The sequence below is a fragment of the Sabethes cyaneus genome, chromosome 3, assembly GCF_943734655.1.
Source record: "Sabethes cyaneus chromosome 3, idSabCyanKW18_F2, whole genome shotgun sequence".
Lineage (NCBI taxonomy): Eukaryota > Metazoa > Arthropoda > Insecta > Diptera > Culicidae > Sabethes > Sabethes cyaneus.
In genome coordinates, this window is record NC_071355.1 from 4991836 (window position 1) to 5014975 (window position 23140).

Sequence of the window (23140 nt, forward strand, 5' to 3'; positions counted from 1 at the left end):
ACGCTCCGCATTATATTGGAACAGATCAACGATTTCCATGACTCTCTTCTGCTGGTGTTCGTTGACTTCGAAAAGGCGTTCGACCGACTCAATCACGAAAACATCTGGGGCGCACTTAGGCGTAGAGGAGTTCCAGATAAGCTAGTCCATCTCATCGCGGCTCAGTGCGAGGCGTTCTCGTGCAAGGTTTTGCACGACGGCGTCTTGTCCGACCCCATAAGGGTTACTGCTGGCGTGAGACAGGGCTGCATTTTATCACCGCTTCTGTTTCTCATCGTTATGGATGAGATATTAGTTGGAGCAATTGACAGTAGACCAAGTTGATGATTTCCTTGGAATCATCTAACGATGGAGCAGCTAAATGACCTGGATCTAGCCGACGACATTGTCTTGCTCGCACAACTCCGAAACGATATGCAGAGCAGGTTAGATAACCTCTCCGAGAGTTCATAGACAACAGGTCTCCTAATCAGTGTAGTAAAAACTAAATCTATCATCCAACGGGTGCGGGGTCTGCCTCAAAGTCGTCGGCCTCTGTTGGGTTCGGGTTCTCTGCTAAATATTGTTTTCGCTGGTCTCTCATCCGACATCCTTGCTACGTGGCCAGCCCATTGTGGTCTGTCGGGTTTTAGTCGCTTCACAATATTCGCATCTTTGTATACTTGGTATATTTTATGATTCATGCACCTGCGCCACACTCCTTCGTCTTATATGCCGCCAAGAAATGATCGTAGGATCTTACGCTCAAAAACGCCAAGAGCTCGTCGGTTGCTCATTTTTAATGTTCACGTGCTTCGTGGCCGTAGAGTAACACCGGGAGAATAAGCATCTTATAGAGCGAGAAGTTTTATACGGAGTTGCAGACCCTATGCTAGTTCGGCAGAAAATAAGCCTCACTCGTTTTGTTTCCGTTTTGCAGCTTGGCGCTTTTAAAAAGTTGGTGCCGAGTTAATGTTTATTTTTACTGTTTATTCGTTATTTCAAAAGCTACAGTCGTATCACTCACTTAAAGTGAATCCGCAGGAACACCTTTCCCATTTTCCAACCCTCAGGCACTGAAACAGTCTCATTGCCAAACACTTTTTCTCAAGCAGTAAGAGTAGGAATTGAGGGTCAATTATTCTGCAATCTTCGAAATATAGCGTGCGTATGGTATGCTATGCTTTGTACGAATTACATCTATGGCTTAGTGATTCCTGATGATGCGCATATCAAGAAATTCTGAAAATACGAACAAAGACTGCTTTCTGAGCTCATTTATTTTCAACTGATTAATCTGGTTTCTTGCCACATCCAGTTTTGTTTTTCTGTAAGCTCATATTGAGGGTTCATATTTATTTTAAAAGAACTGTGGTTCTTCTTCTTCGTCAGCAGCATAGAGCCGGGATGGCTCGTGCTGTTCCAAGCACTCGTCTCCATTCAGCTCGGTCTTGGGCCACTCGTCGCCAATTTCCTAGTCGTCTCAGACGTCGCAAATTGCTTTCGACCTGGTCGAGCCATCGTGCACGTTGGGCCCCCCTGTTCCTGGTGCCGGTGGGGTTGTTGAAGAGTACTATTTTCGTCGCACTATCGTCCGGCATCCTTACGACGTGTCCGGCCCACCGTAGCCTGCTAACTTTCGCTAGATGTACGATGGGAGTCTCCCCAAACAGTGCCTGTAGCTCGTGATTCATACGCCTCCGCCACTCTCCGCTTTCAGTTTGTACTCCGCCAAATATCGTCCGCAGCACTTTGCGCTCAAACACGTGTGTGTCCTCCGTAAGCAGCGTCACGGCTTCAAGTCCATAAAGAACTACCGGCCTAATAATGGTTTTGTACATTGTTAGCTTCGTGCGGCGGCGTATGCCTGCTGATCGTAGTGTTTTACGAAGGGCAAAGTAGGCCCGAAAAGAACTGTAGTGCAAGTGATTGAAAAGTACAAGGAAACTTTCAAGCCTACTCAAAAACCACAAACCAGGCGTTAGAATGGTACTCTTGATCGTTAACTGCAGTTGAAGGTCGTTCAAGAAATCTTGGCTGATTCCAACATCACGGAATATGCTTAAGCGAAAAAATTGAAGCGAATACTATCTAACTGCTGTACTATACTGCATAGTCTGTGGCTGTACTATACGACGAATCCATTTCGGAAAGGCTACAAGTATTACCTTACCGAGCAAATAGAGAACCCTACCGAAGCTTAAAACTAACAATAAATAATGGCCAGAATCCGGTCTCGTAAGCTGTACGACCGGGTGCTGACGAAACGCGATGGATGTGTCTGAATCGACGATGAATAAGTTTCAGAAAAATTTTCAACCTGGGGGTTTGGTGGAAAATTTCTCTGAAACAGGCTCTTGCTTGCAGTATGGTTCGTAGCAGATTCGAGATGATCTTTGGGCTCTTTGGGGATAAGTTTGTGACAAAAAGTCATGATTCGGTAAGGAATCGGTTCCTCTGCCAGCAGTATGAAAACCAGTGTTTTGTAACGGATAGGATTATGAATTCGGAAATAAATAATAAAAAGTGCCTTGTCAAACCGCTTTTACCCTTCATTAAGTCCCATATGATAGCTTGCTGCCATTACTGCATCAAGGGCATGCTACAATGGCACAATGGCAATGAAATTCATCTCCGGTGGTACCGGCTGGTCAAAACCGTGACTGAAGGAGATATGCGCCGGCTGATGAGCGGTATCAACAGTAAAGTGAAAGAATTTGTTTGAAATATCGAGATATTCGAGCGAGGTTCGAGAGGTTTGCCTCTGCTTCATCATGAAATGTAACAATTACCAACGTCCTTAGAAAGTGTTTCGTTTAAAAAATTAATTAGCGCGGGACGCTTAGTAATCCGGGACATGCCATCCACATCCGGGAGAGTCTTGCAAAATCCGGGACGTCTGGTTAGCCTAACCTAAGCTGAAGGACGAGCCTCTTGTATCACAAATTCCCGGGGTGGTTACCGCACAGGCCTAACTTTCTATTGAATATTATTTACATTTAATTGTGAATCCCTTCGTAACGTGACTCAATTCGAAGTGCAAGTTGTTTACTACAAACCGACTCGTGAATCGGATAAATATTTACAACATTCTGCAGTCGTTTGTGTCAACAAAATATTACCAAAACATCCTATAATTAGTTCGGATTACGTGGACAGTACTATAGAGCACTATACTACCAAGGTGAGTTAAAATAGGTGATCTAGTTTTCACAGTTTGTAGAACAGACGTGCGCGGAACGATTGGTTAGCAACCAACGACGTTGTTTATACATTCAACAGTTTCCGCTTTGAAAATTTTGGTGATCGTCAAGGGTTACCCAGCGGGGGTGAAAAACAAATTTGAACATCAGAAAACCTCTCTTGACTAACCTTGTATACTACCTAGTGAGTAGTAATAATAGCGCAGTGCACTATCCACTACATTCATTGCATCCTCATCCATTGCGTCAATTATCTGTTATTCGGATGTTGTGGCGTCTTGATCCGAACCCGGTCCGAAAGGGTAAATATTTTGCTCTTCGTTCGAGAACAAGCGTATAAACCAGTGCCGACTGCCGATGCCGAGCCGGTGGTGGATTGCATGCAATGCAAGATGTTCTGCTAGGACTCGCTGAGAGAGCGATATCGGTTGCGGAGAGCGGAATTTGTTGGGTGTTGGACTGGGTTGGGCTGGGTTGGGAGGGTGTTCGTTTGTTTACGGCTTTTATGCTGGCATTATATGAGAAGGAGCAGCCGGGCTTATTTTGTACAACATAGTAAGCTATGGTCTATGGAGGGCAAATAGTGCGACGTAAAAAACAGTAAAATTTCCAGTGGCATTTAAAATTTGACAGACGCTAATTTTCACTACTTTTACTATGGTGGTGGACCTTGGGGGAACTGCAACTGCGAGGCAAGTGCGGATTCGCGAATTTCGCTCATTGATTAAATAAATATTTGCTACTAGTGTGTTGGTGTGCGTGGCCGGTTGTTGTTTTGACGCGCTCTCTTCTTTCATGTTTTGAACGACGTAAAAATATCGTACGATTGTTGTAAACATAACTGTGTCTATAGTGTAGTGAGTAAGGCTGCCGACTAGCACAGACGATGTCGCTCGACAGAGAGAGCTCAATTTGGATTGCATCCAAATGGCACGTACACAGAGGATCGGTTCTTGGTTTTGTTTGTACGTTGTTATTTAAGGCAGAAACGGTGCTCGCCCATGCTCTAGTAACAAGAAACAACTCAAACAGTGAACACACAATAAACAAACAAAATCGCAAACAAAATATTTTTCGGTGAAAATTTTCACTTCACGGCAGCATTATTCATCTTCAGCTTTTATGATCGCATTGCAATAAATAGCATTAAAATAATTTTAAGGTTTAAAGTAAAAGAAGCGCAAGAGTGATTGTGCCCGCAAGCCACCATTATCAAGTTTATCCAAGTATCCAACGAATCGGTTGAATTTACTCGGGTATTTCGGTGCAGGAGTGTTTGTGTCCGACGAAAACAAGTGACATTACCGCCCAGTATAATAATAACTACAATCTAGTAGAAAAACAGCACATTAGTGAAGCAACCAATTGCCAGGAAGGCTTGATATTTTTGAGTGATTTTTTTTCTTGACAAAAGAGAAGAAACCGGAGGCTCGAATCGCAAAATGCCTCCATCGCGGTTGGATGGACTGTACAGGTCCCTGCTGCTGACCAAGTTCTTCTGCAAAGGCTGGGGCAAACCGGAGAATCTCGAAAGGTAAGTACCCGGAAAGCTGGTTCCATTGTCTCACACTGGATGTATGTGCTGGATCCCCAACCGTAGCGGTATTATCAGTGACCGCATTCTTATCAGTAGGGAGCAATGTCGAGAATTTGACCCAAGCAAACTCAGTTTATTCTGTTCATTTGATTAATATAAATCCTGTGCTTAAGTATAGAAGCCGTCGCGAAAAAAAAGATGACTGAACTTTGGATTGTTCTAGAGAAGCGAGTGAAAACGTTGAAATTAAACTTTCCCATGCACAGTTTAAATTATGTAATAAACTACTCGTCACATTCAGAGAGCGATGAACGTTCCGATGAAGATGAAAAGATGCATCCCGTTGCATTGCCTTGATTGCACCTCTCATTCATCCAATTTGTGTCTGGCGATTGCAATCAGTCGGAGTTATATTTAGCCGGTGTAGGAATTAAAAAACGAAAAGTTTGTGTTATACTGGAGGAATTTTCAACATTGGAGAATTGAACGTTTGCTATTATGAGCATTGTTAGAAAATAAAGGCCAGCTCCTTAAAGCGGCTTGTTTACAAGACTTTGCCAAACAATTCCAAGGACGAAAAACAACGACGCAATTTATCTATCCTTGACTGCGTTTCTGCGCTCGGCATGGGGTTTAGAGGCGCGACCGGGGTGCGTTGCCACCTCATCCGTTGAAGGTGTGTCGTCTGCGACGCGTATAGAAAAATCGTGTTGAAGCACTACTTTAACCATGTTTTACCAACAATTTTTTCGTTACTTGTTAGTGTAGAGTTAGAAAAAAACAGTGATAGAGGTAAAAAATTCAAGAGGTCTTCAGCAAACCAAAAAATTTATTGGTTGCTTGAATTGAAAATCAAAACATTTGCGAAAAACCAAAACAAGAAAGAAGGAAACCAACACTTGCACAGTTTGTTGTTGGATGTAGTTGTTATAAAGACCCGACGTCCAACCCGGCCTACTAACACAGGCAGGGCAGCAAAACGCTTTTATGCTGGAAATCACGTACGCAACAGTGTTCCGCTGACGGGGGGGTGCAAAATAGTGAAAATGTGTTTCATCTGTCTCTGATGCAAGTAGTTGTTTTGTTTTGCTTACTGCAGCTATCTGGTGTACCCGGTGTACCTATGACAAAACAATAAAATTAACAACGATAGATAAGCAATCAGCTATTTTCGTTGGATTATCCGATAGGTATACCTTATTTGTAAGAATAAATAATTATTTTGCTTTTCAAATGCTCAGATATTCGCCTGGGTAAGAGGAAGAGCAAACGCTTATCAACTTCGGGACAGTGTTTGGTTGGTTTTTCCTGTTTTTCATTTTCAGGGACCATTCAGGTCACTAGCGTGCCTAGACTTAACCAAAAAATGGGGCACCTGCGACTTTTCAGAAGAATATTGGTGGTTTTAGTCTAGGAAAAGCGAAGTAATCGTAAGATGGTGAATCTATTATTCCTTATCACAAAAATACCCGCCGATTAGGTTGAAAAATCCAAACTTTTGGGTGCAACTGGATTCAAAATCAAAGTTGAAATTCAACTAGAAAGTAGACACGGAACTGGGCTAGAAATTAGAGTTAAAATTAGACTTGAAAACGGTCTTGACATAGGGCATTAGGGATTAGGACTTACAAATAACCGCCCAGTTAGCTTCGAAGTACGATGCAGGTCTAACAAGCCAGTCCTCCTATGTTCGAATCTCGGCTAGGCGGTGCTGCTAGATTATCCTACCGATTGTTGTACTAGCCCCGTAACTGTCCTGTACTCTAACAACCGGCCGTGAAATCTGTCAACAAAGAAGGGTCAAATCCTAGAAAGACGTTTAAGCCCAAAGAAGAAGAAGAAGAAGATTAGACTCGAATTACATTTGAAATTGGAATTAACATTTTACTAGAATTTGGACTTGAAATCAGAGCCTAAAATTAGACTCTTAAAATTGAGCCTAAAATTGGAATTAAATTAGACTTGAAATTGAGTTTAAAATCGAATATTCAATTGAACTTGAGTTCCGCTTTTCAGTTTCGCTTCTTCTCTTTTCCAGTCCTGTTTTTCCACTTGTTCTTCCGTTCTGCTCTTTTTGTTGGTTTTCGCCATCCGTTTTTCCTCTTTTTGTCTCATTTTCATTGTTCCGTTGTTTCTTAGTTTCCTATTCCATCTTATCTCATTTTCATTCCTTTCTGTGTGGTTTTCCGTCTTCATCTGTGTGGTTTCCTCTTTTTGGTGCCCCATTTTTTCGTCTTTTCTGTTTTTTTGCTCTGTTCGTTTTTTCCTTTTTCTCTCTGGTTTTTCTTTTTTATCACTCGTTTTTCGTCTTTTTCTCTTCAGTTAATTTAGTTTAGTTAAATTTTCCGGTTTATTTTCTTTTTCTGTCCCTTTTTCCGTTTTTTTTCCCATATTCCTCCTTTCATATCATCAGTCAAGAGGTCAATCTTTTTCCCGTTTTCCTCGTTTCCTCTACCTATCGGTTTTCTTTTTGCTCTCTCATTATTCATCTTTTTCCTGTTGTTTGCTCTTTTTTTCTTTTCCGTATTCTGTTTCTTGTCTGGTTTTCTCTCGTTTTTGCTTTTTCTACCCGCCGTTCGTCTTTCATTGTTCCTTTTCTCTTCCTTTCCTGTCCTGTCCCGTTTCCTGCCCTTTTCTTGAGTCCCTGATTTCCTCTGTTCCGTTTTTCGGTGGGAGGGGGTGTGTGTGGTCTTCGACACATTTATTTTTAGCCCAATCCTCCTGGACTCGTACAGTCTGGCGTGGATCGCCTCCGCCGTTTCAAAGTTATGCCGTCAGAGTCATCAGCAAAGCTTGGGAGTTGGCTATTATTGGTCAAATCATGCCGCTCGTCGTGATCGTCGGATCACTCTCGCAAGAACGATGTTGAGAGTGTCCCTTAGATGCGCACGAAACGCATCACTCGATCCAATATAGTTCTGATCAGTCGCGTCAGTTTATCCGGAAAACCATGCTTCGTGCATTATCTGCCATAGTTGGTCTCGATCGACTGTATCGTATGCTGCTTTGAAATAAATAATATGTTATGTAAGGACACGTTGTCCTCTCGACATTTCTGCAAGATCTGTCAGATGGTAAAAATTTGGTTCGTAGTTGCGTGAGCCTCCATGAAGCTCATCTGGTAATTCCCTACGAAACGGTGTGCTATCGGTGACAGCCGATAGGAGAAAACCTTGTTAGCGGCGCTTACCAACGTTCAGCGTTATACCGCGTTAAGTTTCGTTCCGCCTCCTTTCGCCATTGCATTATGGTCCAGAAAGCCAAACTAGGTGGAATAAATTGTTTACTCAGTAGTCGATAGTCGTAGATTTTAGACTATTTACGTGTTAGAATATGAATATGAATGAATATATGGTAGTACCACCTGCCTTAGCAGAACATCCGTTCATAGCAACGAGCCTATCATGTCAAAAAGAGTTAAACATATTCAACGATTGGTCATGCTTCCCAACTCTTGTATGAAGGGCCAAAAGGGAATTGGTCGATAAGCAACATCACTTCCACGTACCAGGGACTTAGAGAATCTCCTTCCAAGGGCTAAGTCACCTGAGTCAATCGTTGAATAAACCGTCTTAATGCTGAATGACTCCAGCAGGTGGGGAGAAGAGCCCGCTCATTATCCACGATGTGTTGTTAATCGGGCCAAGATTAACCCTAGAAAGTTGACTGTTTCACTCTCCCTAGGCCCACCGCTTCAAACAAGTGCTCTGATGGTCCCTCCCTCTTCCCCATTCTAGTTTATTTATTAAATGTGGTATATATGGATAAAAATAGAACAATCTCACCAGCAGTCCTTCGAATGGAATAGAGTTGCGTCCTTTTAGTTTCCAGAAATGCTTCTAATAATTAATTTAATTTTTCTTCTGGTATCCAATATCCATGTGCAGTATTAACACTCGTATTGGCCAAAGTTTTCACTATAAAGCAGTAAATGCTTCATAAGCTAAAACGAAAAAAATAATTAAAATAACTTATATTATGCTTACCAGATCGTGTGGCTCTACCGTCTGCCCAAAACCTCGATTATGAGATCAGGCAGCCGGGAACCACACAGTATCGCACCTCCTAGCTTGGCTACTCAATAGAGCATTACCGGGTATGGCCACGTGGAGGCGCTAGGTAGGGGCTTGGGATAGCTAGAGCTATATTGGACGCTCCTCATTTGCCTTCCCCATTTCATACCCATAGACTATTTACGTGTTAGCAACAAAATCTTGATTTAGGATGCCGCTTTTTTTTTTGGCATCATCTTTAAAACGAAACAAGATAGAGCGATATTCACTTCAGCAATTTTATAGCTTGAAGTATTTTGAGTAATAAAAAAATTCGATTTTGACAATTTATTTAGCATCCATGAACCAAATCGTAGTGAATGGGAACGAGGGGGTCCCTATGTCAGAGATGGTTCAATAACTTTTTACACTGATGGTTCGAAATTGGCAGACCGAGTGGGGGCTGGCATTACTGGTCCTGGACTGAACAGGTCAGTGGCAATGGGCAAATGGCCAACGGTCTTTCAAGCCGAAATATATGCTATTCTAGAATGTACTTCGATCTGCTTGAAGAGAAAATATAGGTATGCAAATATTTGTATTTTCTCAGACAGTCAAGCAGCTCTGAAAGCTCTAAAATCTGTTGCTTGCACTTCCAAATTAGTCTGGGACTGTGTAAAACTGCTGCAACAGCTTTCTACACACAACAGGGTAAACCTCTTTTGGGTTCCCGGTAGGGCTGTCTAACCGGTAGTACCGGTAGTACCGAAACCGGTAATACCGGCCAATTTTTGGATACCGAAATACCGGTTTTGGAAAGGCAAAAAACCGGTATTTCCGGTATTTTCTAATCTGAACTAAATTTGATAGAAGATTATAAAACTTTTAGAAAAACAAATTGGTGTTAATGCAGACAAGATTCTTTGACTACTAACAATGAAGAGAATGAAATTGTGGGTCAAATAATTATAGCTCTTGAACCCGTTTAAGGCACAGGAGAGCATCTTTGTTGTAAAAATGTTTTATTGTATGACCCAGACGTCGCGTTTCAATTTATTTTTGAACAACTTGATATTTAAAAGCCACAAAATTATTCGAAGCTCTCAAATAAAGAATTTAGGAAACAAGATCAGGGCCCAGAAACGTAACTTACAATAGTATGTTGTTTTCTAACTATGAAGTAATGAAGCTTCAGTTTTAACTGAAGCAGCGCCGCTTCATTTCAAAATTGGCTTCAATCAGCGTCATTGAAACGATTGTTAGATCATCATGACGACCGGTTTTAAAGTTTCATTTGTATTTCTCTGTCAAAGGCCAGCCACTTTGAATGCAATCGAATTGATTTTGAGTAACATGTCCTACCATTTAACGCATATTATGATTAAACTACTCAACATCGACAAATCGTGCCTGAGACTGTGTCATTTGACACAGTCTCTAGCTTCAGGTGAAGTTTGCTAGAAATGTTCTGTTCAACAAATGAAACAAGTCACTTCATGTGTGAAGCGAAGGTAAGAGAAGGCAGCTTCATTTATTTGTTTCGATAATGCCGGGCCCTGATCAGAATACGGAGACCTTTGCGCCTTTTGAGTATTCTTGCCATCAAAGGATCTGCCAGGAAAGAATTGAGAATATTTTTCAAGTCTTTCTAGTGATACATTAAGCAAGGAGATGAAATCTGCATCCCACTATCTTAGAATAGTGGGAATGATAACAGAGAAGAGAAGATATCTGTGAAGGATTATGAAGAGGATGACGCTATGCAAGAGTTCCGGTTTGGAGATGGAGGAAAAATTCGTGACTGTAGGAGACCGGGGCATTAATTATGCTGTAAACTTCAATACAAGATATTTGTAAATAATTAACTTTAAATTTGAAGAAATGAAAGGAAAATTCCTAATGCGCTTAGAGCCGTTCGTCAAACATCGATAAAAGCGGAAGTTTTTTCAATTCTTGGAAGCGTTGGTAATAAAATTCGTTCTAGTAACTGAAATACATCGCTTAGAGTATTATATCTGCTTAAATTCTACTTTGATAAGTGTTGGGAAGGCATCCCACCAACCGTTAAATGACAGCACCGAAGTTACCAGTGGGACTCTTCAGTTGACAGCCGTCAACGTGACAGATGCTACCGCGGCTCTCGGTGTGCGATCATTCTCATCCGGTGACGGCCATCATGTTTCATCATTCTTATTGCGATAGCAGCAGCTCGCGGAGCACCTTTTATTTCATGTAGTTAATTATCGTACAAATAAATGTTTTATCGTTAACCGCGAGTTGCCACTATACCGAAACGCCCTATCGCAACAATAAGCAACAATGCAGAAGCTAAAGTTTGAAAATAAAAAGATTTACTGAAAAACATCAACATTTCTAATGATTTCGGATAATCTGCCAATACCGGTATTTTACCGGTACTACCGGTATTTTCTATGCCAATACCGAAATACCGGTTTTCACCAAAAGCGCCCAATACCGACAGCCCTAGTTCCCGGGCACTGTCTTATAGAAGGTAATGAAAGAGCAGACGAGTTAGCCAGATCTGGATCTGCAATGGAATTTATAGGTCCCTAACCTTTCTGTGGGGTATCCAATAGTACGTGTAAGATGGAACTGAAAAAATGGGAAGAGAATCAGGTCATATTGAACTGGAATAATACTCTATCAGCCCGTCATGCAAAACGGTTTATTAAGCCAAATGCCTCAATCACGCAAAAGCTATTGAATCTTTCAAAAAAAGATTTGAGTACTTTTAGCGGAGTGGTTACTGGTCATTGTCCAAGCAAATATCATCTAAAGGTAATAGGAAAGCTTAATGATGACAGATGTCGTTTCTGCAATCTAGAGTGTGAAAGTGCTCATCATATACTATGCGAATGCACGGCATTATTCAATAAAAGGCGCAAATTTCTTGATGAAGGACTGTTGGAGCCTTCGGAAATATGGGCTAGTTCTCCTCAGAAAGTAGTACAATTTATTCTCAACATATTACCGTGTTGGCATGATTCCTTCAATTAAAATAACAATTATGAAGTATTGGGTGAATTCATACATCTTGGTACGCTCGTGACATGTGACAACGGTGTAAGCCGCGTAGTAAAATATCAAATTGCAGCTGCGAATTGGGCTCTTAACATATTACGTAGCTTGCCAATTAGCCTAAAATTGCCGATCTACAGAACACTATCCTTCCGATGGCCCTTTACGGACATGAATCATGGACGCTAAAGGAAGCTGATCGACGAGTTGGGATTTTGAGCGTAAAATTTTGCAAAATGGAAAATGGAGTGTAGCGCAGACACGTGAACCACGAACTGCATGAAGTATGCAAATATGCTGATGTAATGAAGGTAGTGCAATATGGTAGGCTGGACACGTGGCTAGAATGCCCGACGAAAGAATCCAAATTAAATTCTACTATTTTTATTTAGAAATACGTATCTGTCGCGAATAAATAAACCTAGTAGACCCCAACTTCTTTCTGCTAGATTTCTTTTTATCTTCTTTTAGAATTTTTTTGGGCTTCTTCGTAACTTCTTTTAAATTTGTTTAGACTTCTTCTCGGCTTTCTTCAAGTCATCGTTTAAACTACCTTTAAACTTCTATTGAACTTCTTCTAGACTTCTTTTTCATTTCTTCAACTTCAGCTTCTTTTTCGACTTTATTTCAGACTTCTTACAGACTCTTTATGGACTTCTTTTGATCTTCGTTTAGACTTCTTTAATCTTCCTTTGGAATTCTTTTAAATTTTTCTAAAACTGCTTTTAGACATATGTTAGACTACTTTTAGACCTCTTTTAGGCTTCTTAAATTTTTTTTGGTCTTCTCTCTCATAGACTTTTTCCAAACTTCTTATCCACCTTTTCGCGTGCTTAATGGCGGCTGGTGGGCACAACTTTTGGAAAATATTTAAATGCTTTTGGCAACTTTGCTAACGTACGCTTGACAGTTTTCCAAGGGGGAAAATGTCAACTTGACGTAAGCAGAGTTGCCAAAAGCATGTCATTTTTTTCGAAAGTTGTGCCCACTAGCCGTGAAGCGCTATAAATGTATATCTTTATAGGGCTTTAACTAGCCGCCATTAGGCACGCGAAAAGGTCGATAGGATTCTTTAAGCATTCTTTTAGACTTAATTTAGAACTCTTTAAATCGATTCCTTCCAAACTTTTTAAGACTATTTTTATAGTTCTTTTAGACCTCTATTAGTTATCTTACAGACTTCTTTGAGACTGTTTTTAGATTTTGACAAAATTTTCTTAAGACTTTTATTGACTTCCTTTGATTTCTTTTATATTTATTTTAGACTTCTTTTTAATTATTTTACTTCTTTTTTTTATTGACCTTTTATGGCCCTCTTTTGTGTTTACAATTTTTTGAGAACTATTCTAATCTCTTCTAGATTTTTTTTATTCTGCTTGTCAACTACATTTAGATTTCTTTTGAACTACTTTTTTTTTGACTTCATTTCAACTTCTGCTGCAAGTTTTCTGCTAGACTTCTTTTGGAGTTTTATTGATTTTTTTTAGATTCCTTTTAATCAGCTTCCAACATGCAGTTAGGCTTCTTTTAAACTTGTTTAGATTTTGTTTAGACTTCTTTGTGGCTTCTTTAAGACTTCTTCCTTTTTTTTGGACTCCTTTTAGGCATCTTGTAAATTTATTCATTTCTAACACTTTTCAAGCCTTTTTAAGCTATCTAGACTGTTTAGGCTTTTTTTACTGTTTTAGACTTCTTATAGTTTTTTATGTACTTCTTTTGACCTTCGTTTATACTTCTTTTAGACTTCTTTAAGATATCTTTTAGACTTTTTTTTTGTCATGTTTTTGTCGCTGTTTTTGCGTTTTCCCACCTCATTTTATTTTTGTTTCCGTCCTATTTTGGCCGTTTTTCGTTGTCTTTTTGTCAACTTTTCATTGAATTTTCACCTCACCACTTTTTAATTTTTTTATCACATTTTCTTAATTTCTACCGCGTCTATTCGACGTGTCTTTCCTTCGTATTTTATATTTCTATTCGTCGATTTATTGTTATGTGTTCTGAAGGCTTGAATGTTCAACAGTTTTCAATTGTCGCGTAAGAAGACAATTAATTATTGGAAATAGAACAAGAATTTAGAAACTGAAAGAAATTTTCAACCTCTTCTGTGAAGTTTATAAAAATCCGTAGATACGAGTACTTGATCCGTAGGTCGCCGGATCAAAGGATCTCCTCCGCTGTTTATTGCGTTTAAATTTAACTTTAAACAGCGGTACGTGCCCCCCAGTGCAGTGTGGACCATCTTAGGCACGCTGGTGGTAAACTTAAGCTATGCATCCAGAGTGTTGTTTACTATGTTTCCATGCGTAATGAATCACACATGATACCGTTCTACTTTTTTCTTTGTCAAAAATTTGAAAAACAATCTAGGATAAGGAGGATAAGGCATTGAAAAGTGGCTAATAATAAGCTAAGCGATAAGATAGCCCGCCGTGTTAGCTCCGTAGCATTGAGCACATGCACTTTCGGGACCATATCTAAAGTGTTTAACGTCATCAGAACTGAATGATCTTAAAATTGATACCTTTCTAGATAGGATTTACGTAACTTCCTAGTCCAAAAATAGCTCTCCGAACAAGTCAATTCCTACCGCTAACGGGAACAGCATCTAGATTTAAAAATAAAACGAAAAATCAGCTGATTTCTGATCCGACACCGTCTCTACCTCTCGTTCGCAGACTGTTCGACTTCCGCAAAATCATCTCGAATCGTGCGGCCTGCTCGAAGCTCGTCCCGCGGGACTACCCGGTGGAGATCACCAAGGAGGAGCTAACGTCCGACTGTAAGATTCTGGAGGGCAAATTCAAAACGCCGCTGGAAATCTATCTGCCCGGCCTGGTACCGGATGTCGTGCAGAACGCACACTTTCAGATTCTGCTTCCGCTGAAGTGGAACGACGAACGCTTCAAACCGATGTGCATCCATCTGGCCGGAACGGGTGATCATGTGAGTATATATGATGCTCTCTCACGGTCATCACAGTAGATGACTCACTCCCGTTGAACCTGTTTATTGATTTGTTTGTTGTTTGTTTGTTGTTGATTTCAATCGCAGTACTACTGGAAGCGACGCAATTTGATTGCAAAGCCTCTGCTAAAGGAAGCAAATCTGGGCGCGATCATTTTGGAGAATCCCTTCTACGGAATGCGCAAACCGAAGGACCAAAGGTAGGTTTTTTAAACGCATTTTTCAAATCACACTCTAATTTCAACTGAAAACTCCGCCTTTCAGTGCCTCCAGTCTGCACAATGTATCGGATATCTTCGTAATGGGTGGCTGCCTGATGCTGGAATCGTTGGTTCTGCTAAACTGGTGCGAACGGAACGGTTACGGCCCGTTGGGTATCACCGGTTTGTCGATGGGCGGTCACATGGCCTCGCTGGCGGCCACGAATTGGCCCAAACCATTGGTGCTAGTGCCGTGTCTCAGCTGGTCCACGGCTTCAGCAGTATTCACCGAAGGCGTTATGAGCCATTCGATCAACTGGGACGTCCTGGAAACGCAGTATTTCGCCGACGGAAACTTCCGAGAGCGTCTGTCCAAGATGGTTACGGTAGTGGACGATGCCTTCGTTGCCGGTCAGCATTTTGTGCAAAACTTTTCGCAATCCGTGCAGGAACTCAAGCAGGACATTTGCGAGACTAATAAACTAGACTCGGACGACCATCTGAACGATGTAAACTTAACGGTAATCCGCGAAACTACCCCCGAGCGGGAACAGAAGCGCATTCACATCAACCGACAGAACGTTCTTAACCTTTCTCAACCATTACTGAACAAACTTCTGTCAAACATCAAGTGTGAACTCACGCAGGATGAGATCGATGAGTTGAACCTAAAAATCAAGCTGGCGCTCAAAAGGTACAAGGAAGAGAACGAGACTGATAGTAACGAGCTGATTTTGGAGGTCAAGGCGGAGGAAGTACCGGAGGCAGCTCCATCGAAATCGTTGGGTGCAAAGATTATGGAATACATCAGCTGGGGAAGCAACAGCACGAGCACGGAAGTCGTACCGGCCACCGAGAAGCGGGAACCGATCGACACGACCAAAACTCGCTGGTGGGAACGTGAGGCTCTGCAGTTCATGCGTGGCATGATGGACGAATGTACCCATTTGAAGAACTTCACCGTTCCGTACGACACTTCTCTGATCATAGCCGTTTGCGCCAAAGATGACGCATACATTCCACGCGAGGGTTGCTCCAGCCTGGAAGACATTTGGCCCGGCGCTGAGGTACGCTATCTGGACGCCGGACACGTCAGCGCCTACGTTCTGCATCAAAAGCTATTCCGATCGTGCATCGCTGAGGCGTTTGAACGGGCTCGCAAGAAATGGATTCCGGAGCACGAACGCCTTCAGGAAGTCCCCAAATAAATAGCTCTTAACTAGACGGAACTCCCATTTGGCACAGGGAGTGAAAGGCTGTGAAAAAAAACCTTTTACATTTAAACCAACCAAAAAAATTGCAAAACTCGAAAAATCTCAAGCCATTCCCAGCGCGGATGGGCAACCCAAGCTGTGTGTGGGATGCGGCATTTGATTCCTGCCGTGGAAAAGAATGCACTTGACACAGAAAAAAATCGCCGAAACTGTAACTGCATCAGAGAATAAACTGATCATCACCTTCATCATCTAGCTTGTAGATCGGAATGGAGAGACACAATTTGCTCACTGGAGGAAAGCTAATGCACACAGTAGATAGAAGGACGCTTTACGTTTACTTCCACCGGGGAAGTAGACTGAAGAAGCAACGAGAAAAGGAATATCGAGCGCAGCACGTTTCGCTTCTTCAACATTTAGTCAGTATTCAGTTAAGAAATTTAAAAAAAAAATACGCTGCGAATAAATTTAGTGTTAAACACTCTCACGTACTATCACAAAATATACACAGAAAAACATTCTCGTTAGAAATAAAAATTGACTTTTAGTAGGCAGCATAAATATAATGCTGCTGAAAATAAAATCTAGTTTTACTCTGCAGTTTGAATTGAAAAATTGAGAAAGTTCATGTGTTTCTACACACAATCAGATGGAGATGGATAAAAATGCTACAAACAATAATTCAACGGAACAAATTTTCTATTAAAGCCTTATAATACCGGAACTCGCGATGCATTAATCTTTAAATCGCACCCAGTAGCATACGAGCATAGAAAGGTAATAATTACAGGCTGCCTTCCTTGTCTATCTCGAAAAGTGATGAAAAAGTAAATTGACTCGGTCCGAATTCGAACAATGCAATATTTATCTTGTCTATAAGTGATTCGAAACATTGGCGGCAAACAGACATGTTTGTTTGTTTTTTATTTGTTAACGGAGACTTTAAATCATAAGATTCATTCGTCTCCGAAAACAGACATTTCAGAAGAATCATGCTAGCTGACCCGTCAAACTTCGTATTGCCACAAATTAAACTGTGTTGTACTATATAAATCCTGAATCTCGAATAACCTTTATCACAATGTCGAGTTTTGCAAGTTTCAGAGGAGTAACTATTAATATTCGGCAAGGCAGTCTTCGGAGAAATTTATCAAGACTGAAGTTTGATGTTTTCCCGACGTTTCGACACTTTGTTGGTGTCTTTTTCAAGGGGTAATATCATTTAGTCTTTTGTTCTGTTCTTACAGGTTTCAGCATATTTCGGGTTACCAGTTGTTCAAATTAAAAAGTAACCCCGTTAGTTTGCATGAGGAATCGTTCAAACGAACGGGGGTCCACTGTATTACGGTCAAGGAGGGTAGTAGTACATGGGTTGGAATATTTAAAAATTCAAAGTTTTTCTTGCTTTGAACTGTACTACGGAACACTAAACGCTTCTTTGAGGAGATCATGGGAGTTTCAACCCTCTTGTTCCCAACCCTGCCAATTGGCGGGCTTCTGGAAAATCGTTATAAATCTACTATGCCATGGGCGTAGCGACGGGGGTTTGAACCCTCAAACCCCTCCCCCCCAGAAGAAAATTTGTTCTACACTTTTAAGGTTAAAATTTCACAACCAGCTGTTTAGAGCACAGGAAAATGTACGAGGCTGGTTGTACAATCCTCGTCGGCGTCGTCAGCATCTTAGAACCGGGATGGTTCGTGCTGTTTTAAGCTCCATTCAATTCGATTTTGGATTATTCGTCACCCATTTTCCAGCATCTCAAAAGTCGCAGTTTTTTACTAAAAAATGTAGCTTTAGGCCATCTCGTACGTTGAGTCCCTCTGTGCCGATGCCGGTAGGGTTGTTGTGTAGAACCGTTTTCTTTACGACGTGTCCGGTTCATTGTAGTTTACCGACTTTCGACAAATATACGTTGGTAATCTCCTCAAGCAGCGCCTGTACGATTGATTCATGCAGCTCTGCTACTCTTCGCTTTCAGCTTGTACTCCGCTAAATGTCATCCGAAAAGGCGCGTAAGTCCTCCGTGAGCGCGGTCTGTCGATCTAATTGGGAGTTTGTATATTGTCAGGTTCGCATGTTAATCGCAGCGTTTTGCGAAAGGTAAAGTACTTGGACGAGCCAAAAATATTCGCACAGATTCTCTAGGATTTCTAGCGCTGGAATCGTGTGAAGGAATTGTGTAGAGGATTCGCACTGAATGCCTCATTTAATGAACCAGGATTCATATATGAGAATCCAAGAGTTGAATCCACGGGATACCTATAACTCGGTAAAGGAATCGCTTGTACTGTGAAATAAGAATCCTCTATATTCTAAAAGCAGGTTTCCTGGAGCAAGGGTAGGCTCGATGCTCTGCTTGAATATGCCGTAGGATCTCCTGATTTGTGTTGTTGTTCACGGCTGCCAGCGATCCCACATGCACGAACTCAACTACTACTTCTTGTTTGTCGCCGTCAAAGATTACCGTCCACGAAAAAGGCACGTTCATCTCATTAGAACCTCTATTATTCATGTATTTGGTCTTCAACACGTTTATTTCAATCCCAATCCTTCAAGCCTCCGCTTTCAATCTAGCGCAGCTGGCCGTGGCAAATTTTCTGAAAGCATGTGAAAACTGATATGCGACTGGCAGCGAGCGTTCTCCTTATATTGCTGTTATTTGCTTCTATGCGAAAACCTTCCCAAAGAAAAATAAAAACAAAAAAGACTCTCTTGCCAGTTTTGATCGCCGAATCGTTCCGACTTCCACTTCTGTTCTGTGCGGTTAGGCTATGTGAGATTTCTTCTTGTAAAACAAAACATTTTTTGCATTTTATGGTATTTGAAAAAATCTGTTGATTTTTGTAAACATATCGACTGTGGACATATCAGTTACTTTGCCATAGTTATGCGCCATGGTGCGCGCCATGGTGTCGCATATCAAAAAACATCAGCACTCAACGAAATAGCTATTGGCGATCATCTCATGTCTCTCAGAGGCCGTATGACCGGTTCCGGGCCCGGGGAGGATTTCTTTTCTGATTCAAGCACGGAGCGGATTTCGAAAGAACTTGTCCGGGACCTGGAATCAGCCATATGGCCAAAAATTTCAGTTGAAGCTCATTATAACTAGTACCATAAATACTAGCACTGTTATAAATGTTCTGAAATCGATGTCCCGAATTAAAGCGAAAAATTTGATTTTGCAACTTTTTTTGCGTCCAGGTGCCCAACCCTGCCAATTGGCGGGTTCTTCTTCTTCTTCAGCAGCATAGAGCCGGGGTGGCTCGTACTGTTTCAAGCACTCGTCTCCATTCAACTCGGTCTTGGGCCACACGTCGCCAATTTCCTAGTCGTCTCAGAAGTCGCAAATCGCTTTCGACCTGGTCGAGCCATCGTGCACTTTGGGCCCCCCTGTTCCTGGTGCCGGTGGGGTTGTTGAAGAGGACTATTTTCGTCGCACTGTCGTCCGGCATCCTTACGACGTATCCGGCCCACCGTAGCCTGCTAACTTTCGCTAGATGTACGATGGGAGTCTCCCCAAGCAGTGCCTGTAGCTCGTGATTCATACGCCTCCGCCACTCTCCGCTTTTAGTTTGTACTCCGCCAAATATCGTCCGCAGCACTTTCCGCTCAAACACGGCAAGGGTGCGTATGTCCTCCGTAAGCAGCGTCACGGCTTCAAGTCCATATAGAACTACCGGTCTAATAATGGTTTTGTACATTGTTAGCTTCGTGCGGCGGCGTATGCTTCCTGATCGTAGCGTTCTACGAAGGGCAAAGTAGGCCCGATTTCCCGCTTGGATGCGCCGCTGGATCTCCTTACTAGTGTTGTTGTCCGCGGTCACCAGCGATCCCAAATACACGAACTCTTCTACCACTTCTAGTTCGTCGCCGTCAACGGTTACCGTCCGTGGGAGGCGCGCATTTGTTTCCTTTGAGCCTCTTCCTTTCATGTATTTGGTCTTCGACGCATTTATTTTTAGCCCAATTCTCCTAGACTCCGCTTTCAGTCTGGCGTAGATTGCCTCCGCCGTCGCAAAGTTCCTGGCAATGATATCGAAGTCATCTGCAAAGCCTAGAAGCTGGCTACTCTTGGTAAAAATCGTGCCTCTCGTTTCAATGCCCGCTCGTCGGATCACCCCCTCAAGAGCGATGTTGAACAGCATGCAGGATAGACCGTCACCTTGTCTCAACCCTCGCTGCGTCTCGAAGGGACTCGAGAGTGTCCCAGAGTTGCATACGAAACACATCACACTTTGTACGGAAAACCGTGTTCGTGCATTATCTGCCATAGCTTGTCTCGATCGACTGTATCGTATGCTGCTTTGAAATCAATAAAGATGTGATGCGTGGGCACGTTGTACTCCCGACATTTCTGCAAGATCTGTCGGATAGTAAAAATTTGGTCCGTAGTTGCGCGAGCCCCCATGAAACCCGCCTGATAATTCCCTACGAAACCTTGTGCTATTGGTGACAGCCGGCGTAACAGGATCTGGGAGAGTACCTTGTAGGCGGCATTTACCAGCGTAATACCACGATAGTTGCAGCAGTCTAGCCGATCACCCTTTTTGTAGATGGGACAAACCACTCCTTCCATCCATTCCTCCGGTAGCTTTTCCTCCTCCCAAATCCTCGAAATAACCCAGTGTAGAGCCTTTGCTAGCGTTTCTCCGCCATGTTTATAAAGCTCTGTCGGTAGGCGATCCTTCCCAGCGGTTTTATTGGTCTTCAGCAGCCTGATTTCTCGTTTGACTTCTTGGAGATCAGGTGCTAGGACATCACTATCTTCCATGGGCGCTCCTAGGTTAATTTCCGTTCCGCCTCCTTCTGCGACTTCGCCATTGAGGCGTTCATCGAAGAACTGCTTCCACCTGTCGACCACCTCGCGCTCGTTTGTAATTAGATTCCCTCCCTCGTCCCTATACATGTCAGGTTTCGGTGTGTAGCCCTTCCGAGTTTGGTTCACCTTCTCATAAAACTTGCGCATATCATTAGCTCGGAATAGTTGCTCTAATTCTTCACGATCTCTGTCCTCCTTTTGGCGCTTTTTTCTCCTCAGGATCGTGGTCAACTGGTTCCTAGCTCGTCGGTACTTGGCCAGGTTCTCTCTAGTGGCAATACTTAGATAATTTTTCCAAGCATTTTTTTCTCCTCCACCGCTTGTTGGCATTCCCCATCAAACCAATCATTTTGTGTACTCAGAGGCTCAATACCTAGTGCCGTATTCTGCCCCAACCGTCTTCGAGGTTTGAAGCACCTAACTCCTCGGAAGAAGGCAGTGCCTCATTTAGTACTCGCGCGTAGTTCTCGGCAGCTTGTGGGTTATCTAGCTGCCTGATGTTCAGCCGAGGAGGGCGGCTTTGACGTGTCCGGTATACGGTGGACAGCTTTGAGCGCACATGTACTGCTACTAGGTAATGGTCAGAATCAATATCCGCACCCCGACGGGAGCGTACGTTCGTGATGTTAGAGAAGAACCGGCCCTCTATGAGAACGTGGTCAATTTGGTTCATTGTACGTTGGTCAGGTGATCTCCAGGCGGCTTTGTGGATATCCTTGCGCAGGAAAATGGTGCTTCGGATCACCAGGCCTCGGGAAGCTGCGAAGTTTATACATCGTTGGCCGTTATCGTTTGTGTCGGTGTGCAGGCTATGGGGTCCTACCACCGGTCTATACATTTCTTCCCTACCGACCTGGGCGTTCATATCCCCGATGACGATCTTGATGTCCCGTGACGAGCAGCTGTCGTACGTAGCCTCCAGCCTCGCGTAGAACGCTTCTTTCTCATCGTCGGGTCTACCTTCGTGCGGGCAGTGCACGTTAATGATGCTATAATTGAAGAAACGGCCCTTTATCCTCAATACACACATTCTCTCGTTGATCGCCTTCCAATCTATCACGCGATCCTGCATTCCGCCCAGCACTACAAAGCCCGTTCCCAGTTCGTTGGTAGCGCCACCAGAGCGGTGGCGTAAAAAAAGCCCAGGTAAAACTGGGCCTTTCCGCCATACCTTCTCTCCTTTGCGACAGATTTCCTGCAGAGCTACGATGCCGAGTTTGCGGGGTTCCAGCTGTTCAATCAGCACCCGCTCGCAACCTGCGAAATTTAGCGATCTGCAGTTCCAAGTCCCGAGTCTCCATTCGTCGTCCTTATTCCGTCGCCTAGGTCGATGCCGAATATTCCGCTCCGTATATGCTTGAATGTTGTTAGTTTGTTTATTTTAGGTGTGTAGCCGTACTGGGGCAACACTACCGAGTCTCGTGATGGGGCTGCCATCTTATAGTGCCTAGACTCACTATACCTCCTCCCCGGTTAGTATACGACCTTAGTTTCTACCGGGGTTGGTTACCCGATCTCCGCTAAGGTTGCTCGTATTCCGGCTGGTACCACGAGAAGGTCGGGATCGGAGTTGCTGGATAAGAGGCTATCGACCACTATGGAGTCTATATTCCGCATTATCCAGCCGTTTACCAACCGTCCTGGGCCTAAGGCCCCGTACAGAGTAAACACGACAGCGACGCGACACGACTTCGCTCTCATGTTGCTAAATGCACAGTCCTGCTTCGGGCGAAAAAGGGCTGCGCGTAAAACTATACAGTAAGAAATGTCGCGTCGCGTCGCATGTCGCTTGCACTCTGACGGTACCCTAAGAGAAGAGACGCAAGGACAATCTCTCATTTGCACATTGGACTAGAGTGACTATATACAGAGTGGCGACAATGTCAAAATTGGAATGATAATTATCTGTCAGTGCAATTCCAATCGAGCAGACGACCTATCCAACGCGTATGCAGGAAAGAGAAAGAAAAACCTTGGAAAACCCGCATTGCATACATTTGGGATGACTTGTCGCCACTCTGTATATAGTCACTCTACATTGGACCTTTTGAAATGTTGGTCGAGAAATCTAGATAGAATTAACAAAAGGGCGAACGTCGCAAATGTAAACAAAACGGGTGAGAGTTATTTTTTGCTGGACCAGCATAGGAAACAACCCTCACTCGGTTAGTTTATGCTTGCGACATT

At 42.8% G+C, this 23140-nt stretch overlaps 1 protein-coding gene across 1 annotated transcript; it reads left to right on the forward strand.

Annotated features, from left to right (window-relative positions):
• The first annotated feature begins 4211 nt into the window (after positions 1-4211).
• Positions 4212-16670, forward strand: LOC128741928 (protein ABHD18). Its single transcript, XM_053838054.1, has 4 exons — positions 4212-4716; positions 14426-14693; positions 14802-14914; positions 14979-16670. Exons 1-4 carry the CDS (start codon positions 4625-4627, stop codon positions 16120-16122), a joined length of 1617 nt encoding a protein of 538 aa, XP_053694029.1. The 5' UTR covers positions 4212-4624; the 3' UTR covers positions 16123-16670.
• The last annotated feature ends 6470 nt before the right edge of the window (positions 16671-23140 follow it).